This window comes from Maniola jurtina, chromosome 19, assembly GCF_905333055.1.
Source record: "Maniola jurtina chromosome 19, ilManJurt1.1, whole genome shotgun sequence".
Taxonomy (NCBI): domain Eukaryota; kingdom Metazoa; phylum Arthropoda; class Insecta; order Lepidoptera; family Nymphalidae; genus Maniola; species Maniola jurtina.
In genome coordinates this window covers 9,444,825-9,467,613 of record NC_060047.1, presented here as the reverse complement: position 1 = coordinate 9,467,613, position 22,789 = coordinate 9,444,825, and the positions used below count along the sequence as shown (strand labels likewise).

General features: G+C 35.9%; 2 protein-coding genes and 1 long non-coding RNA gene across 4 annotated transcripts in view; 1 reads left to right on the top strand and 2 right to left on the bottom strand.

The window, feature by feature from the left end:
* Positions 1-22,789, bottom strand: part of LOC123875184 — a 494,986-nt gene that overhangs the window by 46,594 nt on the left and 425,603 nt on the right. The window lies entirely within an intron of this gene.
* Positions 618-21,556, top strand: LOC123875191. The gene is made up of 3 exons (XR_006798100.1): positions 618-2,292; positions 21,292-21,302; positions 21,547-21,556. It is a non-coding gene; the product is annotated as an uncharacterized LOC123875191 (long non-coding RNA).
* Positions 2,739-4,037, bottom strand: LOC123875186. The gene is made up of 2 exons (XM_045920878.1): positions 3,083-4,037; positions 2,739-3,040 (listed from the first exon to the last, which is right to left on the bottom strand). The coding sequence occupies exons 1-2, from the start codon at positions 4,035-4,037 to the stop codon at positions 2,754-2,756; spliced, it is 1,242 nt and encodes a 413-aa protein (XP_045776834.1). The 3' UTR covers positions 2,739-2,753.

Genomic DNA, 22,789 nt, shown 5'->3' with positions numbered 1-22,789 from the left:
GATTAACTTCGACGGGCGCTCAGCGGATTATATTAAAAGCGTTATACAAAATTGTGGTAGGTACATTAAAGTTTTATTATTTTGACACAGCAAGAAAACGGTTGGTTATTTATTGTTATTATTATGGTCGTGTTGCCATTCAGATGTATTTAACAGGGCTCTCTCCGTCACTTACTCCATACAATCGTAGTTCCAATTTCATTTGAATATTAAGCAACCAAAGTCCATGAAATTTTGCAGACATATTCTAGAAACTAATATCTGTGGTGTTTTAGATTTTTCTAAAAATATGTAGTTTTAAAATTACAGGGGCTCAAAGATTTGTATGTGAATTTTTAAGACCGCGTAACTTTGAAACCGAATATTTTAACAGAAATCTGGAAAACCACAGGCATAGATATTAGTTTCTAGAATATGTCTGCAATTTTTTAACCGACTTCAAAAAAGGAGGAGGTTCTCAATTCGTCGAAATTTTTTTTTTATTCGCAATGATCCCTCTAGTCTAGTGCGTGCTTAGAGGTCGTTTGGGAGGCATCTCTTGATATAATAGGTTTGTAAGCAAGGCATAAATTTCGCCAAACTCACATTTCGCCACACACACATTTATGGCGTACTGTTATGACGGGGTGTCTCGGCGGCAGAGAAACAAACTCGAAGTCAAATTAACACCCCGTTTATTTAGTGTTCTTTGTTCATACAGTCGACTTAGTTACTTGGATTATACCGAGCGCGGACCCTAGTGAAGGGTTTAGAGAGCCGGAGTCTCTTCTTCAATCTTTTCCGAGGTCTAACCGGCAGGCAAAAACCGGGTCCGAAGTTAGAGCGGATCGGATTGAAGAGTCGAAACTGAATTAATGTTGCCAAAATGCAGCGTTTTATAGGCCCCATACTGCTGATTGGTGCTATATTATTGATGTCAATTTGGAAATAGTAAGTCATCAATATGCGGCCTAGGCTAGGGTTATAACACCTCCCCCCTTAAACGGAACATCCGGGAACAAAAACGGATGTGAGTATAATCCAAGTTTACAAAAATTGAACACACAGAAATAGAAAATATTTAGAAAAATAAAACATGAAGATTACTTAGAAACTAGAAGCATAAACAAAATAACTTATAAATTACATCGAGTACTTTGAGTAAACTATGCTATTTAAACTAAGGTACTATTTGGAAGTAACAATGATAGGACATAAAAATAAAAATAGAGATGACGGGAGTTTTTACATTATTTCGAGATTTCTTCTTGGTGAATCTGTGCTATGAGGGTTGGTATCCTTAGTATCGTAATCGGAGTTTGTCCTTTCTATAGAATTTTCACAAGTTTTCGTTTTGGATTTAGCTATACAAGTGTTGACGATTTTTATACAACAAGATGTACTACTATCTCTATGTTGATTCAATTTATTACAGCAAAAACACTTACATAATTTATACAGAAACTGATATATACTGAATGTAGTAGTTATTATACTGAAATAGTAACTATATCTAATATGATGAATATAGGTTTATATCTGACAATTTAATAGAGGTTAGGTATGGCATAGCGTCATCATATTATCATCTACCTTAGCTTTAGAACAATGATCATCTTCAGTTATATTAAAATTAGGATGTGGAACATGATTACAGTTGAAACGCAGATTTTGATCTCAAATTCTTGAGATGGAATGAATTGAAGTAACTTATGGTAATCTGTTTAGTGCCTTTTCATTTAATTATCATTTTTTTTTAAATGTTATTGTTGTATGTACTTTATAAGTAATTCATGAGTTCATTAAAATGAAAAAGTATTATATACCTACTTAGTTACTGCAATTGTAAGCATAAAAATACTATGTATGGAAACATGTAGGTATACAACTACATGTCTAAGATTGCAAATGAAATATTGCGAATTTACATTTTTAGCAATAAAAATAATGGTATTATTATTATTACGGTAGACTTTACAATCCTAAGATAGGTTTTTGAATAGCGGTACCAATAATTACAAATAAGTATTATATATTATAACAATTAACATTTAGTTGCGACATTTGATTAAAATACATCCATAGGATATTAAGTATTAGTAGTATATTACATTTTTGCTTGATAACTTTTATATAATTACAAGAGTCAGCGATATTTTACACATGTTCAGCTAATAAGGTCACTTCACAAATTGGATTTCCGACACTAGAATTTATTATTTTTCTTAGTTTACACTTTACACGAATAATTGTTATTGTTTATCACATTACACACACTTAAGTCTTGTAGCGCAGAATATATTAATTTATTTCGTGTTTTTGCCAATAATTTTACGGATGGATTAATCAATACAAAAGTAATAAAGAATGTATTAAGTATAGTATGCTAAGGGTTGGTTATCTATTGAATTAATATTTTTAACATATTTATTATTACAATTAATTTATTTCTTTTTAAATGTAGAGGTAGGTTTGAAATGGCATTATTAAGACTTTAATTCATTGTAAATTTGCATTGGACTTAGCACGGAATGGAGTACTATATTCTAAGGGAATAAGGATTCTAAGGAACTAAAGCACTAAAGTTAATAATGACCTTTATTGGCATTTGCTGAAACAGTGTCTAAAACTTTTGTTGTAATTCAATATACTTATGTTATGTTATGTGTTATTATATTATTAGTTAATTTTTGAAGTAGTATTATTGAATGATGGGATAATAGGAGTCATTCGATGAATATTTTCTTTCATAATTGAGTCTTAATGTCTTTGAATCAAAAAGCTGTTTTAATATTGTAGTAAGGTAGTAGGCATAGGTATGTTGTAGGTATTATGAGATTTATTGGATATTGTAGAATTAGAAGAGTTGAAAATAATGCATTTAAAGGAATTAATAGAGTTAGCATATTATTTATTGGAATATAAATGGGATTGGTAGTAGTATAATTTTTGAAGCCGTGCATTTGGGGCTGGTTACCCTGTCGGTTGGCTTGTTGAAAAGATACAGCGGGTTTGGATGTAGGTTCAGTGGATTTGGTAATGGATTCAGTGGACTTGGTAAAAGATTCAGTAGAGGTGGAAATAGATTCAGTGGATTTGGTAGTGGATTCAGTGGATATGGTAAATGATTCAGTGGGTTTAGTAATTTGTGCATGGTCATGAATTTGGGGCTGGTTACCCTGTTTGTTGACTCTTGGCACGGATACAGAGGATTTAGAAACATGATGTGCACGGTCGTGAGTTTGGGGCTGGTTACCCTGTCCGTTGACTCGTGACACGGATACAGAGGATTTAGAAATACGATGAGCACGGTCGTGAGTTTGGGGCTGGTTACCCTGTCCGTTGACTCGTGACATGGATACAGAGGATTTAGAAATACGATAAGCACGGTCGTGAGTTTGGGGCTGGTTACCCTGTCCGTTGACTCGTGACCCCGATACAGAGGATTTAGAAATACGATGAGCACGGTCGTGAGTTTGGGGCTGGTTACCCTGTCCGTTGACTCGTGACATGGATACAGAGGATTTAGAAATACGATAAGCACGGTCGTGAGTTTGGGGCTGGTTACCCTGTCCGTTGACTCGTGACCCCGATACAGAGGATTTAGAAATACGATGAGCACGGTCGTGAGTTTGGGGCTGGTTACCCTGTCCGTTGACTCGTGACATGGATACAGAGGATTTAGAAATACGATAAGCACGGTCGTGAGTTTGGGGCTGGTTACCCTGTCCGTTGACTCGTGACCCCGATACAGAGGATTTAGAAATACGATGAGCACGGTCGTGAGTTTGGGGCTGGTTACCCTGTCCGTTGACTCGTGTCATGGATACAGAGGATTTAGAAATACGATGAGCACGGTCGTGAGTTTGGGGCTGGTTACCCTGTCCGTTGACTCGTGTCATGGATACAGAGGATTTAGAAATACGATGAGCACGGTCGTGAGTTTGGGGCTGGTTACCCTGTCCGTTGACTCGTGTCATGGATACAGAGGATTTAGAAATACGATGAGCACGGTCGTGAGTTTGGGGCTGGTTACCCTGTCCGTTGACTCGTGACATGGATACAGAGGATTTAGAAGTATGGTGTACACGGTCATGAATTTGGGGCTGGTTACCCTGTTTGTTGACACGTGACACGGAAACAGAGGATTTAGAAGATTGAGTAGGACTACGAAAATGGTATTTTAGTACGTCGGTTTGAGTTGACGATTCCGTACGACGTAAAACCGGAATCTTAACTAGTTTAAATGGTCATCGCGAAAATCATAATTATTTTTTAAGTTAATAGGTTGCTTTATTTCTGTGAGGCTATGTACTTGGCTTTGTAATTGATTTCGAGAATTGTTGAATCGGCGTTTCTTGCACTGACCTATTACGTGTCCGTAATTTTTGCAATATCTGCAAATATTATTATCATTATTATTCGAATTGAAAGACATAGAAGGCTGAGGTTGGTCATTATTTAAAGAATTAATGGGACGATTTTGAGCTAAAAAACAATTTTTTTCTGAGTGGTTACTTTTGCCACATAAGCTACACCTAGGTCTCGGTTCAGAAGGCTTTGAAGATTGTATATAGTTTTGCAACTTTTCTTCCTGAATGGCCAGGTTGATGGCCTCTTGGAGAGTGGTAGGGTTACGGCACCTTAATATAGTAGAGATATGGCTAGGCAACCCTAGTAAAAAGGTATGTAACGCCAAATCTTCTGTGCTGGCGATACGCCCTTTTAATTCAGACACGTCTTTAGTTGCGTGGGCTATGTCCGTCTGTAGTCTTGTCAGATTTGTCTCTATACGTAAACTAAATTGTGAAACCGATTCGTTGGGTTTTTGTTTGCAACTTTGTAAGTCCAATAGCAAGTGGTCCCTATGTTTCGTTTCTCCAAACGTTGATTTTAGAAACTGTTTTAGCTCAGGCCAATTGTCAAAGATTTTTAAGCAGCAAGCGGACTCCGCTTTGCCTTCTAACTGGGATATTATATATTTTAACAGAATATTTGCTTGAGCGGCATTAGCTAAGCTCAACGCATTTTCACAATTTCTGATAAATGGCGATAATTTGTCTCTGTCGCCATTAAATGGTTTAATGAATTTGACTAGGACTGAGAAGCTCACTTCCTCTGTATTTATTGAACTTGAAGAGGACTGGGCTTTCCTATCCATTTTAATACTGAAGATGATAACTTATTACTGAGAATACTGAGAGTAATTACTTGAAATTGTAATAGAAATTTATAAGATAAGAATAATCCACGCGCAAAACTGGGTCAATACAAAATAAATTAATATAAAAACGAATTATCACTCACAGAAAAATGACGAGTAGGCAGCACGATGACATGGATACGGCTCGGTGTCGGGTTACCGGCGATAGAAATTGCAACGTTGCGACTTGCACTTGATGTTGCACAATACGGCTCGGCGCGTAGTAGGTCAGTATAATTGATGGCGAAGACTGCGTGAATGGGCCTCGGTGAGACGATGACTGCGTTGTCCTGGGTTGACGGCTGTCTCACAAAGCGTCAGTGAAACGGTGAAGGCAGCAGGTGGCCAACTTGGCAGGCAGGCAGCGGCTTAGGTCCTCAATCCGTGTGCGGCAGGATAGGCGACCAGGGATTTACATCCCCTTTGTTCTGACACCAATGTTATGACGGGGTGTCTCGGCGGCAGAGAAACAAACTCGAAGTCAAATTAACACCCCGTTTATTTAGTGTTCTTTGTTCATACAGTCGACTTAGTTACTTGGATTATACCGAGCGCGGACCCTAGTGAAGGGTTTAGAGAGCCGGAGTCTCTTCTTCAATCTTTTCCGAGGTCTAACCGGCAGGCAAAAACCGGGTCCGAAGTTAGAGCGGATCGGATTGAAGAGTCGAAACTGAATTAATGTTGCCAAAATGCAGCGTTTTATAGGCCCCATACTGCTGATTGGTGCTATATTATTGATGTCAATTTGGAAATAGTAAGTCATCAATATGCGGCCTAGGCTAGGGTTATAACAGTACGCAGCTAACATAGCTTGTTTCATTGCGCTCCATATAAAAGCGAACATTTACTTTTATAAACTAGAATCCCGCCTTTTATCCGTTGAATTAAACAATGTTTGCACACTCATTCCTTTTATTGTGCTTCACGATTCAGCAACATTTCAACTCATTTTAAAGCCACTGGCATGAATGCATCAAGAGATTCAGGAACGGAGTTACATTACGGAGTGGTAGAACGGAGTAAGTAATATAACGAAGTACGTAATCGATGCCTTGCTCTACGTCTAGAAACGTGAAGGACTGAACGAGGTCAAAAAGTTCTTAGGCACACTCTCCGAAATATATCCCGTAGAATACCGATAGACAGTAAAGTTTGAGTCGGTTTCAAACTTTGAAGGTTAGAATAGACCAGTGGTTCGTCACCAATGAGTATCCAGCACGATGATCCACGAATCTAGTTAAGCTGGTACTTGGCAGAGCTACTGAATCCAGCGGCTCCTAGCAGTTGCAAGCTATTGAGTGTGTGGTCGTCCATCCACCTAGTGGGGGATCTCCCAACGCTGCGTTTTTCAATACGATATTATAACTGCTAATATCAGGATTGGAGTTTTGGCCTTATAGGTTTTCGGAAATGACACTTTAGATAGAACTCTCAAAAATTAGGACTAACATCAAAATGTTTAGCAAAATCATCATCACCCGTCGCTAGCTCACTGTTGAGCATGGCTTTTCTCTCAAAATGAGAAGGGTTTAGGCCATAGTCTACCACACTGGTCCAGTTTTGGCAGACATCACACATCTTTGGGAATATTTTGAAACACTTTCAGGCATGCAGGTTTCCTCACGATGTTTTCCTTCATCGTTAAAGCAACTGATATTAATTAATTGCTTAAAACTAACATAGCTTCGAAAAGTTAAAGGTGCGTGCTCGGAAACGAACCTTCGACCTTCCAAATAATAGCTGTAGCAAAGTATGTTGAGTATGTTAACGAGTTTAGCAAAATAATGTTGACCGGCACTGATTTAAACAATTTCAAATAATATGAAAACAAATACTGTTTCATAACGAGGTCGAAATAATATCAAAGTTAGGAACAAATCCTTGACTTCAGGTTTTAGCATAGTAGGTTAGAAATTCTACATGCCTCGAGGCTCAACTTTATCCGGATTTCAAAATGGCCGCACTCGTTTGGAATAAACAAACGCAGTAACAACTAGTGCCTAGTGGTAGTAAATAATTTATAACTGCATGGCACAACATGATTTTATAACAAAGCGTAAGGCCTGGTAGGTAGGTAGGTACCTTTCCACTTAAACGCAGATGAGCGAAAAGCAGATTAATCAGATTATACAATATTTTATTTTATTAATTTGGTTCGCGTAGATTTCGTTTTTTTCCTGGATAAAAAGTAGCCAATGTCATTCTCCAGGTTTATAAGTAATATCCATGCAAAGAATCACGTCGATCCGTTGCTTCTTTGCGGCGTGATTGAATGACAAATCAATCAACAAACACATTTGGCATTTATAATGTGGGTCGTAAGTGAATAAATGATCACATCATCTATCAATAATAATCTGATTGGTCTGTTATACACATCTCCGGCTGTCTCCTAAAGTGGAGCGAAGTAAAGATGATGGATTTTTACCATATAAATGGCGCCTACGCCTAAAATAAAACTCCAAATACTGATTAAACGCACTGTAATAACACAATTTTACTCAATCACACTTATTTTATTTTTGTACACTGCCTAAGTGCCTACAGTATTTTTTTGTACAAGTGTAAATTAAAAATTTATAACACCCCCGACAAGTAAAGGTTACAAGTAACTAGAAAAGAGCTGATAATTTTCAAACGGCTGAACCGATTTTCTTGGATTATAGCTAAGAACACTCTCGATCAAGCCTCCTTCAAACAAAAAAAAACTAAATTAAAATCGGTTCATTAGTTTAGGAGCTATGATGCTACAGACAGATACACAGATACACACGTCAAACTTATAACACCCCTCTTTTTGGGTCGAGGGTTAATAACTATGAATCCTGAAAACCCCTACACTCATTTTTTGGGCAATCGTGTAAAAAGTAATCTATATCCGAAAAGCGCTGTCAACGTATCTGTTTCTAACACCACTAGACACAACTTGGCCACATTTTATGCACGCCCGCATGATAAATAAACAAAGCCAGACCTTTGCCTAGCAATGTCTCTTAAAATACTGCTTATAAGCTCGCCAAAACTGCTAAATTGCCAAGAAAAAGAATTCTAGTTAACAGAAAATTTGAATTTCTATGGCAAAGCCTTTGCATACACCCATATTCTTTAATAGCAGTACCCTTTTTAACCTTTTTACTTTTATAGTATGTCCCTTCTTTCTTTCTTTAACGTGTGCAATGTGCGTAACTTATTTAAGTTAACTTTGTACTGAATTTCATCAAAATCAATTAAACATTAGGCTGTTAAAAGCTAGCAGACAGACAGACACACTTTCGCTTTTATAATAATATTAACTTGGTTGTATCTGATAACGTCCATTGCAACCCACGAACACGTGGCTGATGACGTCACTCTTACACGCGTGGCCTGCTCGCCTATATCTCGTCCACGCAGCTCAATGCTACACTCTACAATACTCACGAGAAATACAACATGCGTCCGCTCCACAAGGCGTATTTTGAACTGTACTGTGCAACAGTTGTATGTTATACATAGCCGTTGATCAATATTCGTGTATAGTATGCTGCAGTGGAAACGTGAACCCACGCTACCTAACAACATAGTCATAGTCATAGTCATAGTCATACCCACACAGCTAAAATGCACCGGGTGCCCGAGCACAGCGACACGAAGACACTGACACCACATTCAGACTTCACACAAAAATTTCGACACTAGTGTCGATAGCATTTACATGATACTTAAACAATGTTGAGCTATGGCAGCTAGAGCGGTACTAAGCGACACCGAAGTTAGAGCTGCTTGCAACTTGGTGTCGCGGTGGTTTACAAACTCGGTCAATAAACTGAGTGTCTGGTATCTAATGGTATCTTATAGTGTTTTGTACAGGTACCAAACGACTCCAAGAAGTTTTGATACCATAAAACTCCATGAAGATATTCACATTGTGAATATTGTGTTGGTTGGAGTCAAATGCAAGTAAAAAATAAAAATATGTATGCCAGAACTTGGATAAAAACAATGTTGGAGGAAAACGGTCAAGAAAATAAAAACATAGGCGAGTCAACCCAGCCGGGCAGTTACTAAAAAACAAAGAAACCAGACATTTTCCTCCAGGAAAGACGATTTGTTACAGCGTGTCAGTCGTGTCACGGAGAAATTGCGATGAAAAAGTCAACAGCAGCGGGAAAGGTCGGCACAGAAATAAAAAACACATTATTCACTTCTCAAGTTGAACAAACAATATGTTATTTTATAAGGGGGGTGAATGTATGATAAATGATTCCTCCTACATCAATTTTCTACAGGACCTCTTGGTAGCTGTACGCATCTACACAGCAAGCAGAGCAAAATCAGTGAAACATCTCTCCCACTGCTTTTGCGTCGAACAAGCATTGCGAAAACCGAAAGGAACCAGTGAACTTAAGATCTGTATTTTAGGACTCTCGTCTAAGAGATCATTTAATTCTGGTAGAAGGAAGGGTACAAGGCTTTAATTGTGACTAGATGATGCCCGCAGCTTCGCCCGCGTGGATTGGTCAGATCCCCTACAGCATCAGGATTGAGGAGTTGGAATCCAAACTTTTTATGGAACAATGTCACAAAGTTCCCTTAGCGATTTAAAAAAAATACGCAAATCGGTTCAGAAATCTCGGAGATATCAGTGTACATAGTTAAAGTTTGGCCGAAACGAAATAAGTAGAACCCGATCTATTAAATAAATGATTAACGTTTACCGTTCGCAAGAGTAGGTGTTATTAATTTTCTTTATATTAGGTATATTAATTACAAAACTTTTACTTCTTCTTTGCTTTTCTATCTCTTTTAATAACTCCATTACTCATTGTACCTACAAAACTTCATATAAAGTTTTGGAAGTACAAAAATTAAGTTATCCACTTACACACTTCTTTCCTAACAAAACTTGAACCATTATGAAAGTTTCCCACACTTCGCCGGTCTTAGGGACATGACAATTTTGTGTTTCGACCGCCTATAAATTATGTGGAGAAACCCAGACATATGAGGATTTCGGAGAACAATTATTTATATAAATAGGAGAAATAATTTAATTAAAATGTAATAATAATAATTATTAATATGTCCTCTCGACCGAAATTGGGCTACGCGCGGCAACGAATCCCCATGGAGATTAGCCACATGCGCGGGAGATAATATGTATTACAATGCACAAGTATGTGCGCAAACACATGTAAGGTTATTTTTAAAAAGTTGATTTGAGTTGTCAAAAATAATATAAAATTATTAATTTATCTAATGCAGGTAGTTTGATAAAATCGATATTTGGCTCATTCGATGTCATACAATCTGTTGCTAGGAGGCCAACAAGATTGAACTTGCATAAATACGGGTGTTTCGAAGGTTTTAGTTTAGTCTCCTTCTGAGATTCGGAGCGATATCGCATATTTTCGGTATTTGGATTGTGAACTGAATAATTAGATGTTGTGATAGCAATCACGCTCTAATTAAATTATTTATTTTGGCATTAGTTTGTTTAGATTAAAACTCTCGGATAACCTTACACATTAAACTTGTGTTTTTTGTGTTGGTTTTGGAGAGGACATTCCAATAATTCGATAAAAATATTTAAATAATACCTGCTTTTCTGAGTGACGCCAATAATTCAGAAGTGGGACGTGTCTCACGTTGTCTTAGTTTCACTTTGGTATCTTTTTGTAAACAACCCACATTTGATTAAAATTTTTATTGAGTTTGATTTGGTGATTAAAATTTTTAGTTTTTTTTTAAAGAATTTAGTCTTTTGTGAAGTGGAAAGTAATTTGCAATAAGTGGTTCAGATTTTGTATACATCGAATGAGAAGTTAGTCGTTTGGATTTATTGTTGACTTGATATTAAAACTGAGAGTTCGGCAGTTCAGGGGTAGGTTTTAATGATTTGACGGAGGGCAGGATAGCCCATGATTTGGATTTGACTTAGGGCAAGGAAGCCCGCGACTGACATGACAAGATTAATTAGAAACACGAGGGCGTGTTAAATTCAGGACGGCCGAACTGTAAGGTTATTTTTAAAAAGTTGATTTGAGTTGTCAAAAATAATATAAAATTATTAATTTATCTAATGCAGGTAGTTTGATAAAATCGATATTTGGCTCATTCGATGTCATACAATCTGTTGCTAGGAGGCCAACAAGATTGAACTTGCATAAATACGGGTGTTTCGAAGGTTTTAGTTTAGTCTCCTTCTGAGATTCGGAGCGATATCGCATATTTTCGGTATTTGGATTGTGAACTGAATAATTAGATGTTGTGATAGCAATCACGCTCTAATTAAATTATTTATTTTGGCATTAGTTTGTTTAGATTAAAACTCTCGGATAACCTTACACATTAAACTTGTGTTTTTTTGTGTTGGTTTTGGAGAGGACATTCCAATAATTCGATAAAAATATTTAAATAATACCTGCTTTTCTGAGTGACGCCAATACACAGGTGAAATTTCTATTCCTTCACTCACATAGTCCGATGGGAAGGTAATCCGACACGAACGGAGAGAGATCAGGCGCTATTGCCGACGGCTTTACGTGCTCTCCGAGGTAGGTATATGGGGGTAATAACTCCAGGCTAGTACAGTGGGAATTTCTTCTCAGAAAAATCCAATACCCGACAATTTTGGCCCGACCCAGGAATCGAACCAAGGACTCGTCATCAACAGTCGAACATGCTAACCACTAAACCAACAACCACAAAAATACTTTAGTAGTGGTTGGTTTAAACAGGTTTTAAAATATAATGCTACTATAGGTAGGTAAGTACCTACCTAATCCATCAATGCTACAAAAACAAGCTGGAACAAAAATAGGTTTTGCTAAATATTAGTTGGTGTGAGACGCCAATAATAATAATTATAACTTAGATTTCGACTTTTCAAATCGACAGTCGATTAGAAAATGAAACAATTCGGATTGTAATTACTCTAAACCCACGATCGGTTTGGACTGTTAAGTCAAAGGTGATCACGAATGCATAGTGGCATAGCACAATAATCCCTTTGATCGTGTGCAAATGTAACAGGCTGAGCAGCTTACCGTTATCCTAAGTGGCCGAGCCGTAATATAATTGATATCAATTGAAATGCTTCAACGCACTCAATGTCTCTAGATATAGGTACAAGTATGCATTCGTTGGTAAGAGGATTTGCTTAGTCGGCAAAATAATTCATAGTAATATATAATATTATAAATGCGAAAGGGTGTCTGTCTGTCTGCTAATTTATCTATGGGTCGTCCGATTTTGACGATATTTGGTACAGAGATAGCTTGCACACCGGGAAAGGACATACCCCGGTCTACTTTTGTCCCAAAAATTAAAGTTTTTCAAGATTTTTAAAAACACTTTGATATACACACCGAAGAAGTTGCTGTTTAGTATAAACATAGCTTGCATCCCAGAAATGCATATACGCTACTATTTATCCCGGGAAATCAATGAGTTTAAAAAACTGAACGAACGAACGCGAACGAAATCGTGGACTTGATCTAGTTTGTCAGTATTTTAAGAGATTGAAATACAAAAGTTATAGGTATTCGTAGGTTACTTTGGTTGGTACAATTTTTTTTTAGTTATTAGGCGAAAGGAAGCCCCTGTAGAAAAACTGATCGGACTAAGTTGTAAGTGTAATTAAATCCAATAAAAAATTTCATAAGTATCTAAAATTATTTTACATATAATTTTTCTTAAATCCCTAATAATAATAAAAATACTGAATGTTAGACTCACATACCTATTCTCACGGAGATAACTGCGTAGAAACTCCGATTTTTGTTAAAAGCTTAACAGAAACACAGTGGGCACTAAAGTTTTACTATCTCAACAGTTGAGTCAGCAAGTATTTTGCGACAAAGAGGTAAAAATGCTTTATATACCCAGTGGGGTAGATTGCATTTAAAGCCTGATACACACACAATGCGTGGCGGAAATAAGTCCTACATGAGTCTAGAAGTTATAATATTAAACAAGTTATGAAGAGGAGATAGCGATATAAATGTTCTATTGATGTCTTTGTATTCGGAACTCGATAAAAATGTTCCTATTTGAATATCAATTTAATAAAATTTTGCAAATGGTGTCTATTTGCAAAATTTTACTCTAGAAACTAATGTATGTTTCGGTGGTTTGTCAGATTTCCATGAATGTACAACTTACGAGTAGTTCACAAAAGATATACATTATACATACCCGTTTTACAGTTCTATAAGTTCTTAAGTAGGTATGGGTTGCGAAGAGATCACTATAGTGATAAGGTCGCCCTTTGTTTTTATGTCTATCCTGTATCTTATTCTTTGTCATAGTGTTAAACAATAAAGATGTTTCAATAAATAAAAATAAATATACGATCTCAAAGATTCTCATACTCAAAGCACGCGTCACGCCGCCTCTGCAGTCTTGACTCTTGAGGTAGAGTATGACTTGATTGCATACGTTCCTTATATTATAAAACATACAAGTGTACTTGTGCATTTAGTGTGGTAACCTACCCTGCAGTTCCTTCGCGTCACGCTGCCTTTGCGTTTTCTGTTTGTTTCAGCTTTAGGTTTAGTACGTGTATTTTGGCTGAAATCCAAGAGTAAGCAAGTCGCGAGTCCCAAAAGAGGTTACGAGAAACAATAACTAGTTTTAAGGATCTTTATACCCTGCGGTTACCGTTGCCTGTACCTACTTGTACAAAAAGAACAATAAATATTTTTTATTCATTAAAGAGAATCCCTTCTGTATTGTATGGTAGGTACGTGAGCAGACTTGAAGGTATCTATTAAAATTGAAAAGAAAACTGATGTCGGAAGGGTTCCATATCATCCTGGCGGTTCGAAGATGAAGGACGAATCAGGTCAAAAAGTTCTTTGGCGCACTTCCGAAATATTATCCTTTAGAATAGAAAACAGATAGGCAAGCTACTATGCGCCAATGTCACTTATGTAATGATTCAAAAAGACACCATCTGCAGTAGAACGTCCACTTTTGTGAGCGTCCGGTGGTCCAGGAAATTTACAGCTGCCTGATTTTATTTGAGACGTGAAGCTACTTCTATTGATAGTTGCCTTCAAAACGATAGTTCTATAACATCCTTTTATATGACGAATTTATTGCTAAATACCGGTGGGAACAGACTTGCAGATCTGGATTTTTATCAAGATTTTGAAATCTTACTCTTATGACATCACACTAAATCACATAAGCGAATATAACTAGTTTGTGAGTTATACCTAGTATCGACTATAACTCACAAACTAGTCGATACTAGAACTAACTTCTTAAACTGGACCCAAAGTAAATATCACACTAATATTTTTTTTTTTTTTTTTTTATAATGTGTTCCTTCCTTTTTTCCTCCGACATGGCGGTCGGAGACTGTTGTAGGTCGGTACTATGATGGCGTTTTTTTTTTTTTTTTTTTCTGCCATTTTTGTTTTGCTGTGGTTTTTATTTTTACTTGCTGCACCTATGTGCAGTTCGTTGGGGATTTTTAAACTATAACTAGCTACATCTTAATTATTATTAATTATTGTCTAGGATTCTGATACTCTGATATTTGTTTTTTTTTTTTTTTTTGTTTTGGTTTTTTTTGTTTTGTTTTGTTTCTTTTTTTTTTATTTGTTTCTTTTATCTGTTTTTTTTTTTTAATATTTGTTATTTTATATTATTTTTTTTTGCATTAAAACATACATCCATAATCTAGTGGCTTATGACCTATATATTACGTTATAATATGTAAACATAATCTAACTATATAATTACACATTATATAATTATTTATGTATCTCAATGTTACATTTATTCTCTAAGTTTTATTATAAATTAGATTTACAAAAATGGGACAGGATGTTTATCATCCTGTTGCTAGCGTCTATTAATTTATCAAATCTAATTACTTGGGTAATACAGTTGTAATACATCATAATTTTTCATTTTTTATAGTTACCCAATGTCCTATATATTTATTTGCTAAAATTTTTCGGTTAGCACGTGTTCATTACATTATGAACAGTTGCTATCCTACTCCTTTTTTTTTCCGCGTTGGTCTTTTATTTTTATGTGTATCCCACATAAAAGTTAGAGCCTTTTCTTGGCGCTGTTTTACACTAAAGAACTCCATTCGAGTTTATGACGCTTGAAATTATAATATTGTTTATCTATTTTATTTACACTGCATTACTTTGTCTTAACATACTTATTGTAATATACATATATATACAACGACTATTTATTATTTAATTACGTTTTATTTTCTTTTACAATTATTTTTGCTATGTGTGTACAAAATTTCACAAATTTAGGTCTAGTTTCTGTTTCACTTATAAGTTTATTTAAAGTTTCAATCTGTACATTAATTCCTAGTTCTATTTCTAAATCATTTCTTATCTTCTCAAATCGTGGGCAATTTATCAATAGATGTGCTATGTCCTCTTCTGATTCCGGGTCACATTTGCATGCTGGGCTATCTTTGATTTTAAATCTATGTAAGTAGTGGGAAATATAATCACACTAATATTATAAAGGCGAAAGTTTGTATGTGTGTGTGTGTGTGTGTATGTTTGTTACTCCTTCACGCAAAAACTACTGGACGGATTTGGCTGAAATTTGGAATGGAGATAGATAATATTTTGGATTAGCACATAGGCTACTTTTTATCCCGGAAAATCAAAGAGTTCCCACGGGATTTCAAAAACCTAAATCAACGCGGGTGAAGTCGCGGACATCGGCTAGTTTTTATATAAACCTGTGAGGATGATACTGCCATTGCCTCAATTAAAGTGCCATACGCCTACTTGTCGTATTAGTTTACAAATTGCGAAAAACCAAATAAAATTTGAATTTCGCGGGCAAACCCGTCGCTTTCACCTTAACTGAAACTTAAGTCAAAGCAAAGTCAAAGTGCGCTCTATAAATTTCAACCTTAGTTGCTACAGTACTGAACTGTCAGCTACTGTAGAAACAGCAGGTAAAAAAAAGATTCCGATGAATTGAGAACCTCCTTCCTTTTAGAAGTTGGTTAATAATACACGTAGCAACTCCATCTATTCTTGAACACGTACAGCTATTGAATAGCTTTGTACAGATTCAGTGTCAAAGGGAAAATACGAATAGGTGCTCGCAGGATTTATTTCTATTGTACAGGTATATGCATTTTATTTGCGTCACGAAGATATATGAGTTTGATTGTAATGCGTTTTCAAAGTTCAAACATAAGTTGAAGAAAGATACTGGTCACTAGCGACCTGCCCCGGCCTTGCACATCACTCAATCAATCAATCAATCAATCGTTTATTTGCTCTAAATGCAGACTAACAAAGGTATAAAAATGTATGCAATGGCGTGCAAATCACACTAATATTATAAAGGCGAAAGTTTGTATGTGTGTGTGTGTGTGTGTGTGTGTATGTTTGTTACTCCTTCACGCAAAAACTACTGGACGGATTTGGCTGAAATTTGGAATGGAGATAGATCATATCCTGGATTAGCACATAGGCTACTTTTTATCCCGGAAAATCAAAGAGTTCCCACGGGATTTCGAAAAACCTAAATCCACGCGGGCGAAGTCGCGGGCATCGGCTAGTAATTTTTATACCTACTTAGATACCTAATATAAAATGCAAGTGCAACTTTATTACAAAGTCAAATAAATCCATGATGGTCTAGAATTATAAATGTCAAAAATGTGCACTGTTGAGTAGATTGTGGCGTGATTGCAAGACAAACAAATAAAAAAAACAGACTTTTGCATTGATGGGTAATGAACAATGAGTGAGTGATTGTAGGCTGATTATGTAAAATCACCCTCAAGCAAACAAAAAAAAAACAATATAATGTATATGAAATACCTACCTATCATATCCATTCCACCTACGTGTGTTTAAGTGACCCACGCGTAAAGGGAAATAACCTGTGAAATATCGCTTATTTCGTATGCACCGGATGTCGAGTCCAACATTTTTACTATGAAGAATTATACGTGCCGTCTGCTGTGCCAGAGGGCCTGAAGTATATCGGGTATTTTTGATTTCCCTCGAACGCTATATTTTCCTTTGATTTTGTGGTTTGCGCCTGTATCATGAGAAATCTTACTTGATTAGTATATTTCAAAGTGCATGCGATTCAAATGAGTCTATTTGAGATTTTGTGACTTTATTTGGATTGTTGCAATTTTTAATTAGATCATTAAGATTTTACGCTCGGCTCAAGTATTTTTTGGGCTTTCTAAGACCTAAGGAATGCAAGGTTGGGGTTTTTGTTACTTTGGGAGACTTTGGTCCGGGCATTATTAATTATACCCCTAACTATATATACTATGCCTAAGTTCGGATAAGAGCCGGTTAAATTAGATTGATTGTACATCTGGTCCACAGAATAATCTAGGTATTTGTAATCACAGTGTTCGGTTGGGTTCTACATTTACGTACAAAGGATAAGTAATCTCTATGGATTTTACGAAATATTACGGATTCTACGCGATAACCGTGGGAAAAGTGCGAAGCTGTGAAATATTGCTCAGCACTCATTCGGTATGCCCCCAATGTCGACGGTGTCCAGTGTCCACCGGAGGCTATATTTTAAAGAATTACGTGATGCCCAGTCCAGAGAGATCAAAGGTTTTTCGCAAGCGGAAATTGGCGATTTATGTGAAACTAGGTGAGGCCTGTGACTGTGTCCGCGTGGGTTAAAGGTTAAAAATCCCGTGGGTACTCTTTGATTTTCCGAGATAAAATGCAGCTTATTTTACTCTCCAGGGCTTTAACTAAAACCTTGTAAAAAATACATCAAACTAGTTAAACAATAAAATGATTACCTACTAAATAATTTCTACCTAGTTCTTATAAAGATTACAGCGGTCATAAAAAGCACATTTTTGTATCGCCACTAGTTTAAAACCTAAAATTAACCTCAAATACACTGTAGTTTATGTATTTACTTCGAGCGAAGAATATAACAAGATAATGAATAAGTTAATTCAACGAGGTAAAAAGAAAGACAGGAACCACTCTGCACTTTATAAAAAGTAAATGTTAGCTTTTATACTCATACGGAGCGCAATGTAACGTGCTATATTATTTAAATAGTTCTTCTTAGGGTTCTTAATATCTCGTAATGAAAAAAACGGAACCCTTATATGATCACACTTTGTTGTTTGTTGTCTGTCCGTGCGTCAAGATCTTTTCTTTCAAAAACGGCTTAAATTGAGCTAATGTTTTTGATGAATCCCAATGATGAATCCTAAATTATATACTCTCATTATAAAATAATAGTTTATATACCTAATATTTTACCTAGTTTAACGCAATAAAGAGAAACGACTGTTCAAAGTGGACGCATACTAAAACTTCCACAGGATATCTGATCAACAAAATCCCAAGATACTTTGCGGTTTGATACGGAACCCACTCAGAGCTTGAATCTCATTCCTTCTTGGCCGTTTTGTTTATTTTGTACGCTACAACGCTGTGTGGTATAGTGGGAGGTAAATTACATGTAAGTTCGCCAAAAGAGGCAATAGAACGTTGCCTTAAAGCCTACTTATGTAAAACAAATGGCCTAATAAATTAGAGCTAGTCTTAAATTTATGAGTTTAAGCCCTGATTACTAACCTTCACATCTCTCTCGTCTCTGTCTCTACTATTAGAAGATTGTATGTTTGTCTGCTAATTTATTTGAGTATACTAATGGTGTGACAAAATAGCACTGTTCATGTTATGAATGCGAAAGTATGTTTGTTTGATGGTTTTTTGGTTCGTTCTTCAATCACGTAGCAATGGATCAATTGATTGACGTGATTTATTGCATGGATATTGTTAAAGACCAAGAAAGTGACATAGACTACTTTTTATCTATTGTCTATTTTACTTCGCTCGAGTGGGAATTTCAAAAAATCTAGTCTTGTTCCTTGTCTACATTATAAATAGACATTTTGTGCAAAATTTTAGATTTCTAGGTCCAAGAGTTTAGGCTCGGCGTTGATGAGTCAGGATTTTTCTTTTTATATCGGGTATTTAGTTAAAAGAACCAAGAGTAGCTTCCAAACTACGTTGTTGTACCTCATGAGGATAATATCTTAGGTGGTTTTAGATTTATGTCAAGGCCCTTATTTAAGCGACGTTAAAAAAAGAGGTGGCTCTCAATTCGGCCTATTTTTAGGGTTTCGTTCTTCAAAAGGAAAAAAGGAACCCTCATAGGATCACTTTGTTGTCTGCCTGTCTGTCTGTCTGTCTGTCGTATATGTCAAGAAACCTATAGGGTACTTCTTATAACACAAGTAAATGTATAAATGAATTTGTGCAATACATCACAAAAATAAAGTAAAAATTATTATTTTTTGTACAATGCTACGGAACCCTTCGTGTTGTTGGCCGGTTTGCGCGAGTCCGACTCGCGTTTTTTTTAAAATAATTCTTTAGATAAAACAACAAAGAGTGGATGTTTGTTTCCAAACTACATTGTTTCCCAAACAGTACGTAAGTTAGTAACAGTACGTTAGTACGTAAACAATCTTGGTATTATCTTGTAACTAAGTTGTACACAAAGTTCGCATACTAACATGCTAACACTAAACACAAGACAGAATACATCATGCCTACAACAAAAGCAATGAGATACGGAAAATTAGACTTTCCGTAAGTAAGGTCCAGTTCCATGATAGGCTGTTAAAGCTGCGTTAGGGTTACCGTTAACAGGGCTCTCTCCGTCACTCGTTTCATACAATCGTTGTTCCAATTTCATTTGAATATTAAGCAACCAAAGTCCATGAAATTTTGCAGGCATATTCTAGAAACTAATATCTGTGTCTGTGGTGTTTTAGATTTTTCTAAAAATATGTAGTTTTAAAATTACAGGGGCTCAAAGATTTGTATGAAAATTTTTAAGACCGCGTAACTTTGAAACCGAATATTTTAACAGAAATCTGGAAAACCACAGACATAGATATTACTTTTTAAAATATGTCTGCAAAATTTCATGGACTTTGGTTGCTTAATATTCAAATGAAATTGGAACTACGATTGTATGAAACGAGTGACGGAGAGAGCCCTCTTAAACTTATACGATTGATAAAGGTAAAATGTGGTGTAGAAGCTTGTTAGCGGTGGCGGGCTTGTTAACTTTGGATCAAAATACCTTTAATATTATTTATGCAGGATAAATACTGACTTATTTACTATTATTTATTAGAAACCAACAGTTCATAAAGACTACTCCTCATTATAGACTTCTCGCACTTTTTCACCACGATCGATGTTTTCTTTACCGTTAAAGCAAGTGATATTTTAATTGTTTAAAAGGCACATAACTCCGCACAAAGTGCCCAGAAAGAAAAAGGTGCCCGGGATCAAACCCTCGACCTAACCAAACTAGGAAGCCAATATCTTAACCACCAGGCTATCAAATAATCTAAGTTTAACGTTAACAGGACCGTAAAGTTAACTGCCTCTTATACAACTGGACCTTAGTCTACAGTGTTTACAGACACAAGTTTAGATGTTTACAAAACTTGATACAGAAATAGCCCCAGTATAACACAGCCTAAAACTACTGACGATAGAAACTTCGAATATTACTTCAAAGAAGGGTTTCATTGCCCAAACGGGACGAATAATAAAGCGTTTGAACGTGTTTACATTTAGTTATTACTTAACTTGTAACATGGTAAGAACCCTTCATACAAACGTTTGTCTTTGTTAGTTTTTAGGGTTCCGTACCTCAAAAGGAAAAAAGGAACCCTTATACACTTCATTGTCTGTCTGTCGTATGTGTCAAGAGAAGGGAATAAAAAAGCTAAGTATAGGGTACTTCCCGTTGACTTAGAATCATGAAGTTTGGCAGGTAGGTAGGTCTTGCAGCACAAGTAAAGGAAGAAACCCGAAACCCCTGAATTTGTGGCTACATCATATTATATAGATGGCGCTGTCTGTCATTAACTTGCAGTGTTGCACATAAAAGTGTTATAAGTGCACGTAGCGTGTAGAAGTCCTTACAAGAGACCTAGTTCTAGAGTTCAGCAGTGGATGACTATCGATTGATCATGATGATCCACGCGGACAAATACGCGAGCTAAAGCTAGTTTCGAATAAAAATTGGTGCAGAGAAATACTTTTCTTTGTGTATAAGAATAAAAACTAGTCTAGATCTAATAGCAGTTTTTGCTTCTAGAAAAGTCTACGACAAAATGCAGACCAAGTTTTATATTTGCAAAATGTGTTCTCGGCCAGAAAATTCGGATTGTAAACGTTGTAATTTATTCCTTCCTAAAAATAATTTATAGGCCCCCGGGAAGCCAAATTGTCATGTTTTTCGCATTGGCGGAGTATGAGAAAGTTTGCTAATGTTCTAGTTATGAGTTTGGTTATGAAAGAGGGCAAAGAGAGCTCTGTTATAGGAAGCTAATTTTACTCTGCTCTGATTCTGTTTTATGTTAGGCAATAATTTTATTTGGGAGTTAAATTAACAAAAATCACACTATAATCGTGATTTTAAATGCTTATTGTTTACTCATACCTATCTGTTTGTTAGTTAGGTTATTATTTCTGCTCCAATTAGGTATTTAACCATTTATATATTTTGCACATATCTTAACACATGGGGAAGGATAATAACTTTTCTTCCGGGAAAAGCAAATGTTCCATGTACTAATAATGTTTTAAAAAGCTTAATAGACGTGTTCGACGTCGTGGGCTAGAGTTAATATATAAAATCAGTATAATTATAATAAATCCAAATCCAAAAATATGAGTATCGTTTGACTGTGACTTCATCATTAAGCAAACTAATTGATCAACACATGAACTTAGGCATGCAGGTAAACGCACGTCTGCATGGATCAATGACACATGCCAGAAAGTAGCACATTACAAACCATTTGTCATAATTTATCTGGATCTAATACGAGGATGTTACCTTACTTAATAAACAACGCTCTTCGTTACAGCAGTAATAACTCATCCAAAACTTGACTAACATGACTAACTAACGCACGCCGTATCATCTTCAGCTAAAACTCTGTGGAGATAGGGTTGACAATTAGTAGACTATCCACAATTTATATTATAAATTATGCGAGAGTATATGTCTGTCTATCTATCTGGATGTCTGCCTGCCTGTTAGCATTTCACGGTCCACCCGTTTAACCAGTAGGATTGTTTTATAAAAAGTATCTCAGCCTATTGTTTACAAACCTAAAATGCTGCTAAAAATATTTTCTCATATTTCTATTAATTCTAAATTATGTCAAAAATTCTATTCTATTTTTAAGTTAAAAAATTTAAAAATATTTTTCGTTCCTCGTCATGTGAAGTCATAGATCGCCTTCCATGCAGCATGACGTTAATAATTAATAATGTTTAAAATAAAGAAAAGTCATGATTTTTATTTAATTATTCTCTATAATGTGATTGTGTATGTGTGTTTAAGAACCTTCGATAAAGTATGCCTTTGAGATAAGAATATAGATCGCTCTGATTGGATTTGGTTCGCAATCGCAATAAAACCAAACAAAAATGTCAAGTTCTTAAACTTTGCAGTGTAAAACTTACTCATTCATATAATCTTAAAGTATGAATCGCTTGTATTACCAATACATATACGCCTAATCGTGGTTGAGATGATAAAATCTTCACAGACATTTTT